The 23,272-nt window shown below is 38.6% G+C and overlaps 1 protein-coding gene across 1 annotated transcript; it reads left to right on the top strand.

Annotated features, from left to right (window-relative positions):
• Window positions 1-2,168: 2,168 nt before the first annotated feature.
• Window positions 2,169-22,729, top strand: LOC100892905 (dual specificity protein phosphatase 1). Its single transcript, XM_003731071.3, has 2 exons — window positions 2,169-2,444; window positions 19,086-22,729. The coding sequence occupies exon 2, from the start codon at window positions 19,099-19,101 to the stop codon at window positions 20,155-20,157; it is 1,059 nt and encodes a 352-aa protein (XP_003731119.1). The 5' UTR covers window positions 2,169-2,444; window positions 19,086-19,098; the 3' UTR covers window positions 20,158-22,729.
• The last annotated feature ends 543 nt before the right edge of the window (window positions 22,730-23,272 follow it).

Consider the following 23,272-nt stretch of genomic DNA (forward strand, 5'->3'; position numbering starts at 1 on the left):
ATGATCAAAATGAGAACAAGTTGACTTTATCTTCCTGGAAATGACATTAGGGACTTTTAGATTCTGCACGACGAGAACGTGGACTGCCCTTTTAAGGCAATGTGACGTCACTGCCAGTGCCTTAAAAGGACGTCACATTGCATTAAAAGGGCAGTCCACGTTGCAGAATCTAAAAGTCCCTATTGGCACTGCATACAGACATGCAGAAGAATAGTCCAATCTTTTCAGCTGTGTCACGTCATATTTCAAATAAAAAGCGTCTGAAAAACAATTAATTTTTTTTCAGGAGATATTTCTGCCATGATATTCCTCCAACGTGTCCAAGCTGAAGTCAAGAAAAAATGAGAACGCTATTATTGTTGTCTTCATCTTTACCAGGGGGTGTTTCACAAAACTTGTCATCGGTAGTGACAAATGACAGTTTGTGTTATAAGCTAGTGAAATCCTTGTTTCTGATTGGTTATCAGCAGAATTGTCACTGATTTTGTTGTCATTTGTCATTGAAAAAGGCTTTGTGAAACACCCCCCCCCCCCCCAGAACTCGGGCTTCTCTCGAAGGAGGTCTAAATTCTATGGATTCCTAATTACGCCTTCAGTCTCTACATATTAATTACCCTTTATATGTCAAACCACGTCCTACATTGTATTCTAAGAGGTTTTAATGACTTTTGGGCAGTGACTGCGCTGAAATAAGACAGAATTTTGTTTGCGTAGACCAGATGACCTTCTTTTTATTATTAATAGACGGACATTTTATTATTTATAGACGGACTTTCATTATTTATATTTTTTTAATTACCAAATATTGGACCCCACCGGGAAATATGCGCAAGACAAGTGCTCATGAAATCATGACTATACTATATGGAAATATTATTTTCAAACGCGAAAGCAAATGAAATCTAAGTTAGCATTGTTTGGTTCTGAGATTCCACAGAGAAAACAAAACCACGCTAGCAGCTGCTTTCAACTACAAAAACCTAAGGGAGTTTACAGATACAATCTGCGCATGGGCAGATAAAGGTCATTTGTACCAAAAAGGTAAAACCCACAGAGATGAATACTGGATATGCGCTCATGAAAGTTATGTAACATTATTCATTTATGCACCAACGGTACATTCTATGATACGCAGGTGGAAGTATTCTTTTCAAGAGGGCAAACAAATGGTATTCATGAAGCACATCTAGGACTTTGGCAGTTATTACTCTAAGATGCTCAAAGTGGAACTTCTCCATGTGTAAAAGATCTGTGGATATTTGGGGTCATTTGTACCATGTGCTATCTGTAAACTCCCTTTTTGTGCGTCACCTATTGTTATAGCGTCTTACGTAATCCGAACGTGATTTCTATGGAACATTTTCGAAAAGAGTTGCGATCGTGTTAAGGAGTTTTAAAGCCGGGGTAATAATAAATGTGCCTCGGAATAGAATTGTCTAGATAGATGGCGCTATAGAAATGCCTATTATTATTATTATCAAAAAAATATATAAAAAATAGGCCCTTATAAATCAAGCAGTGCTACCTAGCAGGAAAAAAATGTAGACCTTGTTTCTTGGTAGTTATATGATTTACATCAAAATTATAACCTCTTCTCCCTGCATGTTGCTTGCCTGAATTTTTTCCAGCGCATTAAAGGGACCTTGTAACATTGTTCAAATTAATGAGAGAAAATGGTGTCGCACAGTAACACCTTCAAAGAAAACCATAAATATCTTTGTGGTTTGAGAATTTCTTCAGGATTTGTTTGCATGTTAGAGGGTTAGTACAGTAGTAGGAATATAATATGTAACATTTCATCCAAAACTTACGCAGATTTTTCTTCAACCTTCAACAATGTTACCGAGTCACTTTAAGCATTTCATCTATAAGTTTAGGAGAGCTTCTTTACATTGTGATCCTATTAAGCGTCCATTCCTTATTTCCTGTTTCATTCCTTATTTCCTGTTTATCAAGCTAGCTTTGTTCACATACAATGGTGGGAAAAGAAACAGTTACCAAGAGAAAGGTAGATAAAACGTCGACCTACATGTAAGTTCGTTAATATCTTCATTAGATATATGAAGCTCTGTTATAACCCGCGCTTAATGCTAGCTGACACCGAGCAGGCATATCTCAAAATGTATACACACACATTTTCACACACACAATAAACGCACCCGCACAGAATACACACGCACCTAAGCCACCCACGCATGCATTCACGTTGTGATTATTGCTCGTAGCGCTGCTGCGCTCGCTATACGCCTATAGTCATAATGATCATTCGTGCTCGTATTGCGGGTTAGAAATCTGGAGACTGCTTTAATATCGACTTGCTCCATTCAGTGTTTACATGCCATCTCAAAACCAGGCGCCTCTGTACATCCATTCCTCAATGGCATACAGGCAAGCGACGGTATTCCTGTTCTAAAGATGGAGCTTTACTTGGATGCATAGAAGCTGTAAGTATCAATACCTCTCTCTCTCTTTCTCTCTCTCTCATCTTCTTGTGTTCTCCATTGAATTCATCGGAGGATGCGGCATCAGCTATGAGCGTTGCCATTGCGACCGTATCCTCTCCATTCATCTCGTGCATCCCTATACCACAGGGAGAACACTTCAGGTAGGAAGCATTGTGTAGGGTATACCAGGCCATTGTATATCTTGTTTTCTTAAAGGGTTGTCCTCTTACAAGGTTCGTTTCCTTTTTCGCCACTGCCTTTCTCACTTTTTATAATTCATCTTATGTATTGTCATACATTTTTCTGTTTATATATGTATTTTTTTATCTGTTACTCTCTTGAGGAGAAATAGATGAAACTAAAGGAACTCCTCATAACTCCTTGACTATACTGATGTTGATACGTTGGATTCCAATGAAGATGAACAGGTGTAGGGAAATATCGCATTGAAAAAAGGAAAAACATTTGATAATTACATGTTTGCTCGATTAATGTTTTATATATTGTTTGCGCTTTCTGTATGGAGTTTGTAATTACTTTACAATGCATTGGATGAACGATGGGGGTACACGCAGCACCCCGTAATGAGAGAGAGCGTAAGGGAGAGAGCTTGAGAGAGAGATAGAGAGAGAGAGAGAGAGAGAGAGAGAGAGAGAGAGGGAGAGAGATATAACAAGATGGAGGAGGGAGATTTGATGTGGAAGGGAGGGGAGGGGGTAGCAAGCAAACGTAATCGCTATAGTTTGTTTCGATGTTTGACTTTACCAAACCTAATCTTGACAATCATCCGAATTATCTGACAGGACGACTACACCGCTTCATCCCGATTAATCATATTTAAGGTGTTTTAGCCATCGTTGTCAATCCATGTCTATGAGAAGTTTTAGTTTGTAAATTTTACTTCAATATTTGGGCTGTCATAAATATGAAGACTTAAGTAGATATACACTTCTTTATAGATTATTCAGACAGCTTCAATGAGTATTATGAGTCTTTTAATGAGAATGTGAACTATCGCCTTAAACGTAATTCAGTTTATCAAACGTAAGATATACAACGATAATACAAATACAAATCTAAAGCTTGCAATCCATCATCTGTAAGCACTGACAACAAACTGATCTTGAGGATAACAGGCGCAATTTAGGAGGGTAGCTTAGAGAGTGAGAGTGGGAGAGAAGAGGGAAGGGAAGGGGTTGGGTGGAGAGGGATGGACAGAGAGAGAGATAGAGAGAGAGAGAGAGAGAGAGAGAGAGAGAGAGAGAGAGAGAGAGGCGATGATACATAGGATGATACTACTACTACTACTACTACTACTACTACTACTACTACTACTACTACTACTACTGCTACTAATATTACTAATACTACTATTACTACTACTACTACTACTACTACTACTACTACTTTTACTACTACTACTACTACTACTACTACTACTACTACTACTACTACTACTACTACTACTACTACTACTACTGCCACTACTACTACCACTACTACTACTACTACTACTACTACTACTACTACTACTACTACTACTACTACTACTACTACTACTACTACTACTACAGCTACTACTGCTACTACTACTACTACTACTACTATACTACTACTACTACTACTACTACTACTACTACTACTACTACTACTACTACTACTACTACTACTACTACTACTACTACCACCACTACTACTACTACTACTACTACTACTACTACTACTACTACTGCTGCTGCTACTACTGCTACTACTACTACTACTACTACTACTACTACTGCTACAATGTACTACTACTACTGCTGCTGCTACTACTACTACTACTACTACTACTACTACTACTACTACTACTACTACTACTACTACTACTACTACTACTGCTACAATGTACTACTACTACTGCTGCTGCTACTTCTGCTACTACTACTACTACTACTACTACTACTACTACTACTACTACTACTACTACCACTACTACTACTACTACTACTACTACTACTACTACTACTACTACTACTACTACTACTACTACTGCTGCTGCTGCTACTACTGCTACTACTACTACTACTACTACTACTACTACTACTACTACTGCTACAATGTACTACTACTTCTACCACCTCTACTTCTTCTACTACAAATAATAATTTCTACATTCCTGTTACGCCCATATGCAGCCCAAATGTTGCTCAAAGTAGTATTATTACCCTGGTTTTAAGCGCTAAAAGCATACAATTCCTACCCTGTAACCACTTAATTTGGGTGGAGAATGGTTAAATAGATTAGTGTCTTTCCAAAGGACATCAGTACCACGGCGGGATTCGAAGCGCAAACAAGATCTACAGTCCGGTAATGTATCCACCAGACCACGAAAGCCCTGCTTATAATTATATTATATTGTAACTTATTGTAAATACGTTGCATTCTACAATAAATATTCATGAAAGTCACTCGCTCGGTTATAAATCACTGCGCTTGTCATTTTCACATGATTAATCATCACAATGTTCAGCCCTTTTTCAACAATCTTTCGAGTCTCTAATCCTAGACATTCTCATTCAATCGCATCTTATCTCTGACGCCCGTCACCTCACTTCACCCAAAAACAACCTCTCTCTCTTTCTTTTAAATATTATCTTTCTCTTTGCTCCGTGCTTTCTCTTTCTTTCTGTCATATTATATTTCTATACTCTCTTGTCTCTCCTTCTATACCAACATGAACCCTGGCCTATAGCCTTTATTTCCTCTTCAGGATTTTTTTTTTCATTTTCAAATTATCATTTATTTTCCTTCTTTTGGTTCGCACGTTCGAAAATAAACAGTGATAATAATTCACAGGTTGCAACTTATCTAAAAGGAAACGCTTGTGGCGAGAGTGCCGTCAACAAACAAACAAAAAAATGAGAATAAATATGTCAAGATACTTTACATACAAATTATACATAACTAGTATCATCCTCCATACTCTCTCCCTCCTCTCCCTTTCTTTCTTCTTCCTTTATCTTCTCTTTCAATTTCTCTCTCTATTTATGCCTCTCTGTCTCTCCGTTTCTCTCCCCCCCCCTCTCTCTCTCTCTCTCTCTCTCTCTCTCTCTCTCTCTCTCTCTCTCTCCATTTCTCTCTGTCCCCCTTGATCCCCTCTCTCTTTCTCTGTCCGTTTGTCTCTCTCTCTCTCTCTCTCTCTATTTATGCCTCTCTGTCTCTCCGTTTCTCCCCTCTCTCTTTGTTTCTCTCACCCTCTCCCACTCTCTCTCTGTCTCTCTCTATCTCTCTCTACCCCCTTGATCCCCTCTCTCTTTCTCTGTCCGTTTGTCTCCATCTCTTTCCTTTACATTAGATATATGATATAACACGAACTTTGATAATGCCGCAAATCTGTTCTCGGACCATCACAATCATTACCTGATTACAGTGAAAAGGAATAAACAAATCTTCAGAAAATATGATACATACTATTCTGTCAGCGCGGATTATGAAAATATATGATTACCTTCCGCAAAGGGTAGATAATTATTATATTAAATCCGAAATTGAAAGCCGAAGGCAAATAGTTGTACATCAGAGAATTTGCCGAAGGTATCCCTCTATCTATTTGTGTCCCAATAGCTTGGAGGCTGTTGGGGCGACAATGAAATGGACCTTGAGACGCATTATCTCCATAACTTCCATTCGTCAACTGTTCTCAGCTATAAATTTGAGTTCTGGTCATGCGATTGCATTGTGGAAGAAACGGTGTGGAGTCGATCAGAAAAGGTTGATCATCTAGCATATAAGTATTGGTGTGTACTGCAAGGTTCTGGAATCATCAAAATGATAAGAAATTTGACCCAGTCTATAAAGTTACAAGCAATGTACACATACAAATATGTATATGGGACTACACCAACACAGGGCGGAGTTATCTGCACAGTTATTTGAATGTATTTTCTCCTTCCAATAAAATGTTTCATTTTGACATGTTTGGAAATCCAAATTGTTCTTTAAGTAGTGGTGTTGTAGTCTATAATCTTTGGCAAGACATTAATCTTCATTTGACACTCTCAACCCAGACTGTGTACCTAGTAAGATTCATTCCTTCAATGCACTTAGCGCTGTGGTTGATAACCAAAGTTTTTGGGAAGCGTATAGAGAGGCTAAATTCTAAAAACGGGTATGCGCCGTTACAATAATGGATCATTATTATTATTATTGTTATTATTATTATCATTTTTATCATTATTATTTACTGAGATTTATCAATACGCATTGTATCTTGCGTATTTCTGTCAAATAAATGAATATTAATAATAATAATATTGAGATATGTGTAAATTTGCAATGTTTGTTTGTTATATATTTGTAAAAATGCCAAAAAGAAAGAAAATCAAACAGAAATAAATAAATCAAATCAAATCAAATCAAATCAAACAAATGAAGAAGAAGAAGAAGAAGAAGAAGAAGAAGAAGAAGAAGAAGAAGAAGAAGAAGAAGAAGAAGAAGAAGAAGAAGAAGAAGAGAAGAAGAAGAAGAAGAAGTGACAAAAAAAAACTTCCTCAAAAATGGTAAAGGAGTACGTGTTCGGGGGGGGGGGGGTCACTTTTATTTGCAATTTTTGTTGTTGGTTCTACTGTTGGTGAATACTATACACAAATACGCTACCATGATACTATGAAATATGACCGATTTTCTGCCTATCCTTAGCTTGATTATTTTCTCAAGATGAAGACGGTTGATCAGTCATCGAGATGAGAGTGCAAACATGTTGAGTGGTTTCTTTTCAACTGACATGCACTGCCTGCTGTACTGAATAGAACAAGAATGGATCACTACTCTTGTTTTCCCCGTTCTGCCGCGCTGTTTGTCATTGTGTTTCTTCATTTATTATAACTTCTAAGGCTTCACTCATTAGCGGACACGTTACATAGCGCGTGCATACATGACTTTCTATTTGAATCAATGGCGTACCGTGGGTCTATCATTGATGGGGGGGGGGGGGGGGGGGGGGTCTTAATGAGGGTGGGGAGCACGTGTGATACTAAGTATAGTGAGGGGGAATCTGATCTACTGTATGAATGAATTGTATTATTCTAAATTATTGATGTAACTTATTTTGATTGTATATATTATTTTGATGGTTGAACAAATAGATAAATTGAAATTGAATAAGTTGAAAATTACGAACAGCGGGTAGGGTTGAGTTTGGTGAGGGTGTAAATCGGGGATGCAATTATCCTCAATTTACTTTGTCTTGTACGTATTCCTGTATATTTCTCTTGTTTAAATCTCTCTCCCTCTCTCGTCTACCCCTTCTCCCTGTATCTACCCCCTCTCTGTGTTCCACTTCGCATTAGGTGTGTGTGTGTGTGGGGGGGGGGGGGGGGGTGCGTATACCTGTTTTTCCTGTGCCATCCGTGTCTACGCCATTGTTTTGAATTGTGATCTACTTTCAGCGAGCTTTATTAGATTGGACTAATATCATCAATGATTCAATTCGCCCGAGCCTCGTGAAACTTGTGACAGTTTACAATATAATTGAATGCTACTGCGAATTATAGCATATATATATATATAATTGCATTTACCACAAGCCTCCTTTATTAATAAAAATAGTGAGGTCTACTATTCCAAAAATTACAGGAGAAGGCAAAACGTTGCTGGGTGTTTATCTTTCGTTTATAATAATAATAATAATATGGATATTTATATAGCGCCGGTATCCGCCAGGTTCTGACGCTCATGGCGCTTTACACGTATTACCCTGGTTGTAGCCGAGCTGCCAAAGTAACTAGCGCTCAATCATATCCCCATTAACACCTGGGTGGAGAGTGGCAAATGTTGATTAACGCCTTATAAGCAGTGCTCAATAATATCGTAGGACATGTTATGCAACCGATGCTACAAACCATGAACAAACACTTTCCAATTTGCCAGAGGAAATGTGGTATACACATTTTAATTTAATTTTATGCATGAACATACAGATTTTCTTGTGGCTGTTGTGGCTTTTCTCGAAATGTATTTATTTTTATTTTTATTCAATTGTAAGTCCTATTCAGAGTTTAAGAACCTACTTTTCTAGTAGGATGTGGTTTTGAATTTGTTAATTTTCTTTTTCACTTTCATTCGTCATATCAACATAGCTTTAATGCATGAAATTGAACAAGATTGAGAGGGATCCGTCTCTACAATCCCCCCAATATCATGAAATAATGTCATTGAGCAATACGTAGGTGGCAATAATCGCCCTTGCCACTCTGCCCTGCATCACCACGGCCCCTCCGACTACCGACTATATTATATAGCATACACCTCGGCCATGATCCTCGGAATATATGGGCGAACTCAATAAATGCGTGCAGATCCTTGTTATGAAAACCTTGAGCGATAGCACGTACTAATAATATAGCGAAGATAAATACTATATGATAATGTTTGTGCAGTTTAGAAGGTCTGTTTTCGGATGCTTGATTAAAAAATCGAAACCATTTCTCCATCACTGTCGTGTCTATGACGACGCTAGATTTTAATAGAGGAGGGGCGTGTCAAACCAGGAGCAAGTTTCTTACAACTGGTATTTTTTTCCTATCTAAATATCCTTCATCATGTTCGTGTATCTGTAATTCCAGAGAGAGAGAGAGAGAAAACAAGTAAGAGAGAGAGAGAGAGAAAGTAAAAAAGAGAGAGAGAGAGAGAGAGAGAGAGAGAGAGGGGTTCAGTAGATTTATAAGTGTAAGGTTTATACATCATTTTAAATCTTCGTAACTTATTCGTGCATCAGCGACTCGATACAATAATATTCTTTCTTTCAAGCTTACCTCGAAGTGTCACGTTTCTTCCTAATAACTAAAATATTTTGATGGACTCAGGCCTTTTTTCCCCTTTGAGTGTATATAATGTGACTTTGAAATGATAATAGGGACTTTTAGATTCGCACGAAGACAATAGGTCTATGCTACGATCGACGTCCTTTTAATGCACTGCCTTGAATGGACGTCACACGTTTCAGTCCACGCAAATCTAAAAGTCCCTAATGTCTAAGACATTCTTCCCCGAGGGGTGTTCAAGTGCACCCTCTTATCATCTCTTCAGACAGAGCCATCAAGAGGAAGCAGGATTCAGTTACAAATATAAGCACCGGAAATCAGAAATGGAGTGGAGATATTGTTTTCCTTTTTTTTCTCCCCACATTATGTCAATCACAGGGACGTTTTTTTTGTTTTTTTGCGAAATTCTGTAATATACATTATTTTTGGAAAGGAGCAGGTAGAGATAAACCGTAAAAACAATACACCAGTTTACGGTTAGGGGCGCCATTTTAATTGGCGAGTAGACAAAGCCAATGACCTAGAGGTCAGTGGTATTTATGCGTAAATTAAGATTGCGCCCATGCAAATTATGATGACATCACTGCCTGCGCTGCGTTGTGCGCGCACATAATCATTTGCATCATACGCATAAATACCACTGACCTCTAGGTCATTGGCTTTGTTTACTCGCCAATTAAAATGGCGCCCATGTCTGCGCATGCGCACTGATGGATCCGTAAACTGGTGTATTAAGTTGAATGAGAATTGAGGGTATTTCTACCAAGAATGGAATATTATATCGATGAAAATGCGAAGAATGTAACGATCGTTTAAGGCCTGTCTGCACTAGTTTGGCCAGGAGGAATTAGACCTCCCTGTATGGTCACTGACAGGTTTGATTTGATTTGATTTGATAAGGTTTTATTCGTATATTCAACAATACAGCTGGAAGCTGATGCAAGTGAATTTACAAATTAAAAATAATTCCATAGACATATAAATATCATCATATAAGATATAAACTAATCATAAATAATGGAAACAAGACTAATATTGAGTTTGGTTTGCATACTTGGATATGAAATAATAGAAAATCAAAGGGTATAAGATCAGATATACAGTTTGAGAGTCGGTGCAGGACATCTTGATAATGTTTTAAAAGAAAAAATATTATTGATCATTACAAAATTGAACCTCAATGATTAAAATGTAACATTTACATGAAGTACATGTATATATAAGAAATACATCGATAAAATACAATTATTAAATATCGTGGTCATCTCATCAAATCAGCTCGCACTTAACATAAGAAAAAGGGGATCATGGGGGACCAAAGGGTACCGCGGAGGCATAGTTTGCTATACAGAGGGCGCAAGTACATGTACATTGTAGCTACAAGTAGTGCAGTCCCGCTTAAAGGGGAAGTCCATTCTGATATTACTCTGGGTACAATGGAAGCAGCAAAATAAGAGGAATAGGTCAATGAAAGTTGGAACCAAAAAACGATTACAAATAAGAAATTTATGATTTTGTTAAGGATGCGATTAATCAAACACAAATTTACAACTCTGTGGTGTATCTTGCGAGGTCCCCCACTTACCGATCCTTTTTTGTAATAGTTTTTTTCTTTATCTATATTGTTCATTTTATTTATAATGAAATTATAGATAAGATATATATATAAAAGTAGTGAATAAGCTAGGAAGAGCCTGGGCTTTTTGTGCATGTTTTATAGTTTCTATTTGATGTAGGTTTAAATGGGGCCTCACTTGCACAATTTTTATTGACGAATATACACCCACGCCTGCATAATCAAGTGTAATTATGATACAGCGAGCGCGCGTGTAAATACATGAACATTACTTATACATCAGTATACTGATGCAATGCAAACATGGGGGCGATGGTAAACATAACTCGACCGGATCTGCACGCTCCGGTTTATATTTCATCTTCTTGCAAATTTTGCGGCATGATCTTCCCCTAACAGAGCGTGCAGGATTCTGAATCTAAGAAACGATTTCTCGAGAATTGTCCTTCCTTTCCCCCAGTAGCTTCTATTTGACACGAGAGAAATGGCACACTTTCAATTTGTACATTCTCTGTGAGCGAGTTATTAAAGCCCCACTGTCCTACTTGTAGCTACTTGCTCCCTTTATATAGAAAACAATGCCTAATCGGTGACCATTGGTCCCCCATGATCCTCTTTTTCTTATGTTAACTGACCACGCTGCGTGGTCTAATCCCTCCTGGCCAAACTAGTACAGCCGGCCTTTAAAGCGAGCGTGCAAAATAATTCCGTCACCTCGTAGCGCTGCCGGAACATCTGAACTTAAAATACTTGCGGTGCCGGATGCCGGGGGGGGGGGGGGGGGGTACAAAATCTATGACCCCGCCTCATTTGCCCGTGTCGCAAAGACTTTCAATTTCAATACCCCGCTCTTTGTATTTCTTTTAAAGATCACGTTCCGATTATGTAAATGTTTGCACATGAAACGAAAATGATTGAAATTGTTCACGGTTGATTTATTGCCATCATTTTCTCTCATGCACACAGAGATGAGATAAAAGATGGCGTCGAGGCTACACAGAAAAGCTGTTGAATAATTCAAACTGCTTCAATCTTAGAAGCCATTATAAGAAGCCTGACAAGGAATGAAAGACAATATGCATACGTCAGCGTTGTCATAGTAACGCGTGAGTTCCAAGTACGAGTGGCCTGGTATATTTTAGCTGATTAATGTCGGCTACAGAGCGTGAAATTATGCAATATACAGAAACCGCCATATCAAAGGCTCGCCCCCCCCCCCTCCCCTAACTCCGGGGTCGGAATGACTGCATGCGTGTAACTAAAATGTCCGGTAAAGGGGTATTTTTCGTGCGACAAAGTCCGGCCCGAGAATTGTAAAAAAAAGGGATGTATTTGACTTTTCACCCGGAGATTTCTTTAACAAGTAGGTGTTTTTCTTTTTTTCTCTCAATTCTTTGGACTCCTGAGAAATTGTTCCGAATTTAGGGGGGTACATTGAGCATTTTTCCGTATTTAGGGGGGTCTCCAAGGCAGGAAAAGCCCGCAAAAAGCCCGCGAAAGGGGGGTTCGGAAATGTTGGCAGTCCTCAGATAGGGGGTGCTTTCAAAAAGAGGGAACGAGCATACGCGTACCCTAAATAACACTGAGTGGGGGGGGGGGGGGGGATCAAAGGACTGTTTAGTAGTATGTGGAGATAATTATATGGGTCAGATGTTCTAATTACTCTATAAATTTATAGGTTAATAATTTTAATTATATACCTCACTTAAGAAATCCAGCCATCTGATTGGTCGAATTGCATTCATAAACTTCAACTGTTCCTGTAAAATTCCCGGTAACCATGCATAAAACATTTCAATATTTTTAATAACCATGGTTATTAAAAAAATAGGTCAGTCTCCATGGTTACCCCATAGGTTTACATGTTAAAAAATGGTTTGAGCGATGGAGGATACCATACGTGTGCGAAAAATTGGTCGGCAATTTCAATACAATTGAATCTCGATCGATCTTACCGACAATTTTATCTTGCATTGTTGACATGAAGACGAAAATTAACTCTCAAAAACAAAAAAAACAACATCTGCCGATAGATCTTGATCTAAGTTCGTGCCAATATGCATTGCAAAAGTAAAAGAAGGGTCCGTTTCATGGAGCTTTTGCGAAGCATCCCTCACGCGGAGCCGTTTTCAATCCATTTTAATGTATATATTGGAGAAAACAGCCACGCATTTTAACGACGCGCGATAGCCGAGTGGTCTAAGCGTTGGTTTTCGATATACCTCTTGTTGTACGCAAGAGTTCGAATCCCGTCTTCGACAAAAATATAAATTATTTTTTTTTTTTTTTTTTTAGTCTATTTTTTTTCGGCATATAAAAGTATTAATGACTGCTTTAATATTCGAGAAATAGTTGTTTTATTACACTCTCGGGAAGGTTACAATTGGGCTATTCCCCTCGGCAAGCCTCGGGGAATAGCACAATTCTAACCTTCCCTTGAGCGTAATAAAACAACTATTTCTCTCAAAGCAGTCATTAATACTATATGACATCATGCATATATCGTACTACTGTACACTCGTTTGTGAGAGACACACACTGCAATGATATTTTCAACAGTGTTAAAATGCCTTTTTTTTGTAATCAAAACACCTTAGATTAGATATAGGGTGATGCATTTCATTAGCTCCGCTGAGTAATACGTGATTACAGCAACTATACGTGTATATTTAGTTCCCTAAATGTAGATAGACACATATTGGGACATTTGGGCCTCTCGTTACCTATAATTATCCAGCTCTTAGATGTTTAGAGGGGAGCATGGTACAAATGTAATTTTGATATAAAATATGCAAGATATATTCGGGCAAGTTGCTGCCCGAATATTACGATATTCGGGTAGCTTGCTATAAACTATTCGGACACCTCGTTGCTCACATCAGGGCCCCATTTCACAAAACTTGTTATCAGTGACAAATGACAGTTTCTGTTATAAGCTACTGAAATCCTTGCTTCTGATTGGTTATCAGCAGATTTGTCACCGATTTTTGTAATTTGTCATTGAAAAAAGGCTTTGTGAAACAGGTCCCAGGAGGTATTCAAGCACTACACTGACTGATATCATCGTGTAGCTAAATATTTAGAGAGAGCGAAGCAAGTGAGGAAAAAAGACCCAGAGAGAGAGAGAGAGAGAGAGAGCGGCATCCCGGTTGTAAAACGCTGGTGTTATGACTGGAGACCCCAATTCTAGATTAAATATACCGCCGAAGATCATTAATGTAATATTGACTTCTTACTTTTTTAATCCCCATCTGAATCATTGTTTTTCTTTGAGTGTCATACAGCATTAAATTTTGATTTGCATATAACATATATTTATGTTTTACTCTAAAGCAAGTTAAAGGTAATACAAAGTGTTGGGAAATTTTGAAAATGGGTGGATAGTGATTCCTTACAATTTGTATGTATTTTGATACCCCTGCATGTGGATGTAATATAGGCAGTAGAAAACTTAGCCTCTAAAACACTTATGCTTTTGAGAAAAATTGAATATAAAAATTTACCGGTGCTCCCGGTAAAATGTAATATACATTTCAATTATAGCATCTACGGCCGTACGATGGTAGCTGCAACCATGAAAATCTCAGAATATGTAGTTGTGATATATAATTTCCAAACGAAAATAGCTAATCAGTCGATTTCAATCAAGAAATATTTTTTTATATGTGTGTGTGTGTGTGTGTGATTGGGTTTTTACAGACGTGTATCAATCAGATATGATTATTTACGTCTGGGGACCGACCTTTAACGTCACCATCCGAAAGACGTGACTCAGTTTCGAACCTGCGTCCTCGGCTAAATCAGTTTGTAACTTCCACTGTTAGCTGGATTACAGGCGCACGCCACAACGCCTAGGCCCGCACCAAGGCAAAGACGCGCTCATCCCGTGCAGGGCTCCAGTTTCCAGTGGGACGTGTTCATCGGTTTTATAGCTTAATCAATGTCTTGACCTTGAGAGGGAGCTATACAACATAAAGAGTTTATTATTTATAATTTCATAAATTTAGACTCGATTTCAACCGCGACAATGATCACTGAATATTGTAGGGTCATTTATGCTTCCAATATGTTCATTTGAACCAAATTCATGACCCCATACCAAAACTTTGTAATACCTTTGATAACATACCATTAAATCAAACACGATCGCCCCCAAACAAATCTGAAACCGACCCAAAGGGCATTTTAATTGTCCTATTCTACCGTCTAGGGCAGTGTTTTACGAAACCGTTATAAATACAAGTTCGCCGACATCCTAATGAAATGCGTGTTAAACTTAAAGATAAAGACCAGTTTGGGTCATGCGAATGCATTGTGAAAGAAACGTTGGGGAATCGATCAGAAAAGGTTGATCATCTAGCATATAAGTATTGGTGTGTACTGCAAGGTTCTGGAATCATCAAAATGATAAGAAATTTGGCCCAGTCTTGGTAAAGTTACAATCACAGTACACAGAAAGATGTATATGGGACTACGCGATACGCGCACGACAAATGCATTATATCTATCAGGTCCAAATAGATATAATATTTTACCAAATATATCAATTAGTAGGCGGTTTCTCGGCAAAATTTGTATCATGACGCATTAGTCAAAACATATTCTTTCACATGATTGGTAATAAAAGCTTCCATTTCATTTTTGAGAGTGCGTTTCCAAAACTGGTCTTTACCTTTAATACACGCATTTCAATGGGATGTCGGCAAACTTGTACTTATGCAGATCTCTAGAGCATTTTCGGATAACGTAATACTTTATTGTCATGTTCCCAAATTCTACAGATGACGCACATGCAAGCCTATAGAAATTGCCTGGGTCGATCTTTAGATGTATTTATGCTTATCCTCATAATGATTATCATCCTCTTTTCGACGTTACTATCATATTGTGTCACACCCCCGTGGAAGCCATTATACTTGTATATGTTCACGGGCTTCAGCATGTTTTCGGACTCTAAGTAGGGCACAAAGTAAAATATGAAAATATTACGTGATCAAGAACTGGAAATCGAATGAAATCATTGCTGACCATGCCGTAAGCGCCGGATCGAGGTCGAGGATTGTAAATTAACCATTTCTAGTCTTATTTTTTTCCTTATTATAATTTATAAATCTTCACATTTTCAGCATTTGCATCCATTTTTGGAGTGATAAACATGGTTTTCTACATGGGACGTTTTCTTCTAACTGTAAAAGATAATTCAAATGGTAAAACCAAATATGAAGAAGTCTCCGTTTTGTTCTTTTCTGTTCTAATTCTTTCCTAACAAAGCTTTTGTAAATAGTGAAAAGGGCATCATTCAAAATAATATCGGTATCTTTTTCCTTCTTTGAATTAAATTAAATACCAAACAACAAATGGCATGGTTTGAAATTTAAAAAATGTCTCTATCAGCTTTTGAGGCTAATTATAAATCAATATCCTTGATGCTACCTAATATAGAAGTAATTATACAAAAAATGCGGATTAAATAAAATCATAACCTTGTTAGTGTCTGTGGTATTTTGAGACATCCAGTTTCACAAAAAAATTCTCTAATTAGAGCTTGAAGGAATACTGAGCAAAGTGAATCCATTTCTACGCGTAAAGGTTGCCATGGTAACATGCAGAATGAGACTGTCCATGGCGTCGAACGAGAGAGGGAGAGAGAGAGAGAGAGAGAATTAGAAAAATAAAACTTCGATGCAACTGTATAGCACGTTGATATACAAGCATAACAATAATTATTGTGCAACACGTGTAGCGACGGTATACAGTGTTCTGTTTTGAGATAAACTACATTTTTCAAATGATGACTCAGAACGTATAAGAAGGTGAAGGTTATTTTGCAGGCTTGAACAGGTCATTTTCGAAATGTGATCAAATTAAATGCATACGTCTGTGTGAAGTGCCTCGTTACAAATTATTTCATTCAACTGTTACGAAGTATCTCAACAGTCAGAGTGCGAATTGCATACATTAGTTGTTGCTAGGTAGGACAAACATGTCGGCCCGAATTCACAAAGCAAGGTTTGAGCTCAGACCACGGTTTGAGCTCAAACCTCCTTTTGTTTCGCCAAACCTCCTTGTGTTCTTTACAAACCAGGTTTGTAAAAAAAACGCGTAAAACGCGTCATATGACGTACGAAAACCAAGGTTTGTCGACAAACCTCCTTTGTGAATTCGGGCCAATGTCTTGCCCTACCTAACAACACGTAATGTATGCAATTTGCATTCTGACTATTGAATACAATTATTCGTGACAGGGGAATGGAATCATTCGTATTGAGGTACTTCGCAAAGACGTATGCATTAATAATAATAATAATAGCTAGTTCTTATATAGCGCTTTTTAGGACCGAAGGCCCTCTCAAATCACTTTACAGATATATATATTATTACCCTGGTCATAGGATTCAGGCTTACCCGCACACAATGTATGCACATTCTCCACTCCCTGGGGAGCATTCCAGCCAGGCATCTTTTTCACAAGCGCACACTTGCTAATCTAACCACATTAGCTTTCGCATCCTACCGAAAATTGCATATATTGGAATGAAAGTCATGAGAAATATACAAGTCCAAAAAGTATGATGGTATGATATGATGATGATTCGGCTGCTATGCTTGAACACGGAGTAGTCATTCTTCACCGGTTTCTTTACTGCCTCTCTTCCTCTCTCTCACTGCCTCTCCTCCTCTCTCTCTTCACTATTTCCCCTTTTATTCTCTCTCTCTCTTCTCTCTTTACATCTCTCTCATTCTCAGTCCTAATTTCTGTAACGCCTTTTCTCTATCTCCTCTCCAATATATCTCTTCTTCACTTTCTCCAATTCTCTCTCTCTCTCTCTCTCTCTCTTTCACTCTCTCGCTGTCTGCCTGTCTTATTCCTCTCTCATTTTCTCTCTTCCCCACCCTTTCTCTCTATTTTAATCTCTCTTTCTCTATATCCCTAACCCTAACCCTATATGCCTGTATGTCTGTCTACCAATATATCCCCTCTTTCTCTCACTCCCCCTCTCACTCCCCTCTCTCCCTCTCTGCCCATTATGCCCTCTGTATGTCTGTACATCTGCCCCTCTCACTCTATCAATCTATCTTCCCTTTTCTCCCCCTCTCTCCATCTTTCTGCCGATTATCTTCCATATATGTTTGTCTCCCTGACCCACTCTCTCTTCCAATCATGTCCCCCTCCCCCCCCCTCTCTCTCTCTTATCATTTTCTGCTCTATCTCTATGTCAGTCTGCCTCTATCTCTCTACCAATCTATCCTCTTCTCCCCCTCTCTCTCTTCCCCATTATCTGCTCTCTGTCTGTCTGTCTCTATCTCTCTACCAATCTCTATCTCTCTCCCCTCTACCATTAGTACAATAATATAATTGAATATCTTGTCAATCATGGGCGTATCTTTTTCTGGTTAAAAGTACAGCTGAGTTGAAGCAGGCTAATTTCCATGGTTTGTGTCAAATGTACCGTTCCTTTTTCTTTCGCATCTGCTATTTTTATTTGATTTACCAATCCTGTTTGTCATTCTTGTCCCCAATCATGCTGATAGCGACGTTTCTTCCTTATAGTTTTAATCCGACTGTCATGTTTTTTTTCGCCACGCCCTCCATATCATAACTTAAAGGGAAAATAGAAGAAAACCGGAAACTTGAACGTCAATGACGTCATTCTATTTCACGTCAGATTAAATCCCGTCAAGGCGAACCGACAGTCACTGTAACACAAAGTAAATCAAGAAATAATGATTATAAAATACATGTTTGTATTATACAGTACTTTCAGTCTTTCAGTTTTTCTCTTTTTTGGGGGAGGGGGGATGTATTCATGTCAGACGTGGCCTCATGGTGGTTATAATTCACTTGACTCTCGATCCACGTGTTGAGGGTTCGAATCCCAGCCCGACTCTAATGTCAGTTGGTTAGACATTAATCCATATTTGCCGCTTTCCGACCAGGTTTAAATGGGTACATGGCAATTGCTTGTTTAGTAATAATTGTACGGTACTCAGGAAGAACAGTGGCAATACTGATGACAATTCCCTGTTAACTACTGTATGGAGTACACATGTTGTTTTAAAGTTGTACAACATGAGAAAGATAACCAGCAGCCTTTTTCAAGACTACACCAACAGTCCTTTTCAGGACTACACACCCTCAAGAAAGATTACCGAGAGTCCTTCTCAGGACTCCTCAATCCTCCCTCTCTCTCACATGGTGCACCCACAAGCCTACTCTATAACATGAGATTAATTTTCTGTTTTGTTTAAATTATGTTTCAGATCACAATGAACGATGAACATTAGACCCTCTGACATTCCTCGCTCCCGCAGTCGATCACAGGTATCATACGGGCTGCCTCGCTCCCGGGTAGGTGACTCCAGTCTTCTCGAGGAGCAGGGTACAACCGACATCAGAAAGGCCAATCCTTCTGCCTTTGGATACGCTTCTTGTCCGAACCTCTTTCACGTCCAAGACCGAGCCAAGTCACCCACCATGCACAACAGGCTGCATCTATCCGTGTCCCTCAGCGATGAACAGCAGTCATCCCAAGCAGAGTTCTACAGTCGCCATGGACAGTCGCAGAGGGCGTCCCCCACGTTATCGGACAAGGGGATCGTGAGCCCGGTGATGATCCATTTCACGACGCGCAGGATGCGCAAGAAATCATCTACCTCCAGCTGCAGGTCGCTTTCAGAGAACGACAACATTTCATGCGATGGGGAGGAAGTGGACCCAAGCAAAATCATCCCTGAAATCAAAATAGACAAAACTCTTTACAAGGACCAAAACGTGACAGAGATTCTGGACTTCCTTTACATGGGAGATCTTGAGGCAGCGAATCGAGAGCCTCTGCTGTGTCGCCTCAACATCGAATACATCATAGACTTGAGTAATCTATCCGGTGAGCAAGTTAAGCGGACTATTCGCCTCAAGGACTGCCCGTGCCTTTGTGCCTCTACCATGAAGCACACCCGCATTCGCCTCAACCTACATCTTGATGAGACCGTCGGAGACGGCATCAGCCACTACTTTGATGAAGTCAATCGATTCATAGAGGGCGCTCGTAAGTCGAACCGCCGGGTGCTGATATACTGCGTAACAGGACTCATCCTGGCGCCGACTATCACTACCCAGTATATGATCCAGGTTATGGGCATGACACTCAAACAGGCACATGGCCATATCACCAAGATCAAACCGGAAGTGACTTTCCGAGAAGGATTCCAGAGGGCGCTCATCAGACTGGAGCAAAACCTGAGACCCAAGGCTGCACTTCCGGCTGTGTTTGACAGGATCGGGAGGAGGGAAGCGCAGCAACTTCACGCGCATACCCAACAAGCTTGGATATAACCGCTGCCTGTAGTATGTGTGTATGGTATTATATTTATTTCTTACTGCAGAGTGGCGTAAAAGTGATCTCCTGCTAACCACAAGGGATTAATTAGCGTCACCTAAAACCGAACCAACAGCATAAGCATGAAATTTACCTTTGCTTCAGGCAAAAAAACTAAGAGAAAATGTCGTGTGAAACAAAAACTACCCGAATGGACATAATTAATTTTCTGAGTTTTCTGAGTTATTTACGCGTTACCAGATTTGGGGAATGTGATTGTGGGGATGATTATCTACTACAAAATACAATGTTTTGAGTGAATAATGTTAAAATAAAAAAGAGACATGCCATGTCTTTAGCATCTTTCAGGGCGTCCTTTAAGAATTATAACATGTCGCCCTGTTTAGGTTGCACTCATCTTTCGATTGCCTTTGATTTTCGCCTTGTGTTATGAATGTGCTGTATTATTGTTTCACAAATTGTTTTTACACCCACTTTGTTATTTATAAGTTATTTTCTTCTTCCAATTTTTCAATTTCTTGAATTCTTCTCATCGAGCCTTTTCATTATTTTGTTCTCTATCCCTCAATCCTTTTCTTTGTTTTTCTATCACTGTTTACCTATTAACTCTCCCGTTCTAATCTCCCTTCTATCATCTTATTTTTTCCTACTTTTTCTTAAATATCTCGCCAAATCAAATAGCGGACAAGCATATTAGGTACTCATTTACACCTGGGTGGAAAGTGGGAAATTTAGATGAATGTGTAATCTCCTGGATTTTTTGTAGAAAGTGCATTGGATTCGAGAATTGAAACGTCTACGACTGAATGTGTTAATACAGTTTTTAAAACAAAACAATGGTGAAGCTACAGTGTACAAGGTGAGCTGGAATGGTGTACTGTAATTGGGGGGGGGGGGGGGTGCCCCCAATTAAATGACGAAGAACAAAGCAGGACAGGAAGGGTACAAAATAAGGAGAGATAATAGGTGAAAAAGAAATATCGGCAAATTCTCAGAAGACCAAAATTCTTACTACTTCCGACTATATGAACGCAGAAACCTCCACAATGTCGTCATACTATAGTACCAAAGCAACAATGTATATATATTTGTATAATCATTTATTTTATGGAGGACAATTTCTTTATCTGACATGGAACAAAACTATACAACAGATTAAAATTATGCAAATTAATCAAATTGTGTAAAATATACATTTTAAAACGATCAGTTTGCAGATATTAAACTATTCAATGTAAACATGTATTTATGTGATTGTATGGCTGTATAAAATTACTTTTCCAAAAATTGTAATCACAATGTTTTGTAAAGGTTTTTGCCAACCCCATTTATTACTATCGGACAGAATTCATTTCTTATCTGTCTGCATTAAATGTTTATTGGAGATTTTTGTTCAGTTTATAAATTTGTCTCAAGTTTAGAGAAATCGAACATACGAAGAAAAACAAAATCGCACAACGAATTCATTTGTTTATGTACTTTGTGTAGAAATACGTTACAAGAGTTGTGTGTACATTAGGTCTAAAATAGGCCTTCAATTTTCTATTCATCATCGGATATGAATACTATATTTACCATTACTGTAATTGCAAATTTGTTTCAGGATTATGTCACTGAGAGCCTTTCTATTTTGTAAAATGTACAGGTGAGAAATTCAACCCTATTGGAGCCTTTTTTTAAAGGATCCCTCAGTTTTAGATCGAATGCCACAGAATTTTGTATAATAATCTTGGCATCAAGTTACATTATAAAAACTTCATTTGTCGAGACATAATTTAACCAAGTGACGTATCTCTATTTGCAATGTGTGGCATATTATCACAAGGTGGCGCTATTAACATTTAAGCTTATACTCAACTGAAGCTTGAGGTATATAAAGAAAATGTTAAAATGGATTTAACTCCAAGACGAAGTGATCCTAATTATGATCCATACATTAATTGATTTCTACCCCTCTCGTGTTTTAATTTTGTGATATGTCAGTGTAAAGTTCCAACATTTCATTAGGTGACGAAGAAAGCTCATGAAATTGCCGTAGGTCTATATGTTGTGTATTACCCTTGTTAAAATATTTATCAATAATATTCGCAATGTACAATGTAAAGTAAAAATGTGCTCCAGAGAAATGCAAACACGAGAAAAAACTCATGTTATGATTTTACCTTCCAGTCATGTTTGTTCAATTTATCGTTTACAATTAGTGTCGGTATCTTTATTCTGTTTTCATCTTGAGCCATTGCGTTATTAAGCAGCTACTGCAATTTGTACGAAACCGAGTGACAACGGAAAATTCGATTTGATGCATTTCAAGTGCTAATACTGACAAATATAACTTTACAGATCATGTACTGGTTTTTCTGCTAATGCTGTTGTCATTTCCTTTAAGAACGGTACGTGCATTTAGTAATATTGTTTAATGTTTTTGATCATTTAAATATACTCCAAAGTATTTTGTACGGATGATGTTAGTTTTTATCGTGCTTCATGCTATTTTTGTCTAAAAAAATGTGCAAATGAAGTTGAACCTTGAACAAAGATAAAAAATAAAAATCATGAAAGTTTTAAGAATAAAACTTTATCTGATATAAATCTGCATGTTAAGTGTTTTTGTTGCTCTCTCTTTCTCTCTCTCTCTCTCTCTCCCTCCCTCTTTCTCTCTCTCTCTCTCTCTCTCCTTCCCTCTTGCTCTCTCTCTCTCTGTCTCTCTGTCCCTCCCCTCCCTCTTTCTCTCTCTCTCTCTCTCTCTCCCTCTCTCTCTCTCTCTCTCTCTCTCTCCCTCCCTCTTGCTCTCACTCTCTGTCTCTCTATCCCTCCCCTCCCTCTTTCTCTCTCTCTCTCTCTCTCTCTCTCTCTCTCTCCCTCCCTCTTTCTCTCTCTCTCTCTCTCTCTCTCTCCCTCCCTCTTGCTCTCTCTCTCTCTCTCTCTCTCTCCCTCTCCACCTCCATCATCTATACGTCTCTCTCTCTCAATCTCCTCCACAATCTTCCTCCCCTCTCATTCCCTTTCTTTCCCAATACATCTCTCTATCTATCCATATCATGTTTTTTCTCTTCCGATAACATTCAGTCATTTACGTACGTGTAACAAAGGGGGGGGGGGGGGGGGGGGAGG

This window comes from Strongylocentrotus purpuratus, unplaced genomic scaffold (assembly GCF_000002235.5).
Source record: "Strongylocentrotus purpuratus isolate Spur 01 unplaced genomic scaffold, Spur_5.0 spur5_scaffold_17, whole genome shotgun sequence".
NCBI classification, from domain to species: domain Eukaryota; kingdom Metazoa; phylum Echinodermata; class Echinoidea; order Camarodonta; family Strongylocentrotidae; genus Strongylocentrotus; species Strongylocentrotus purpuratus.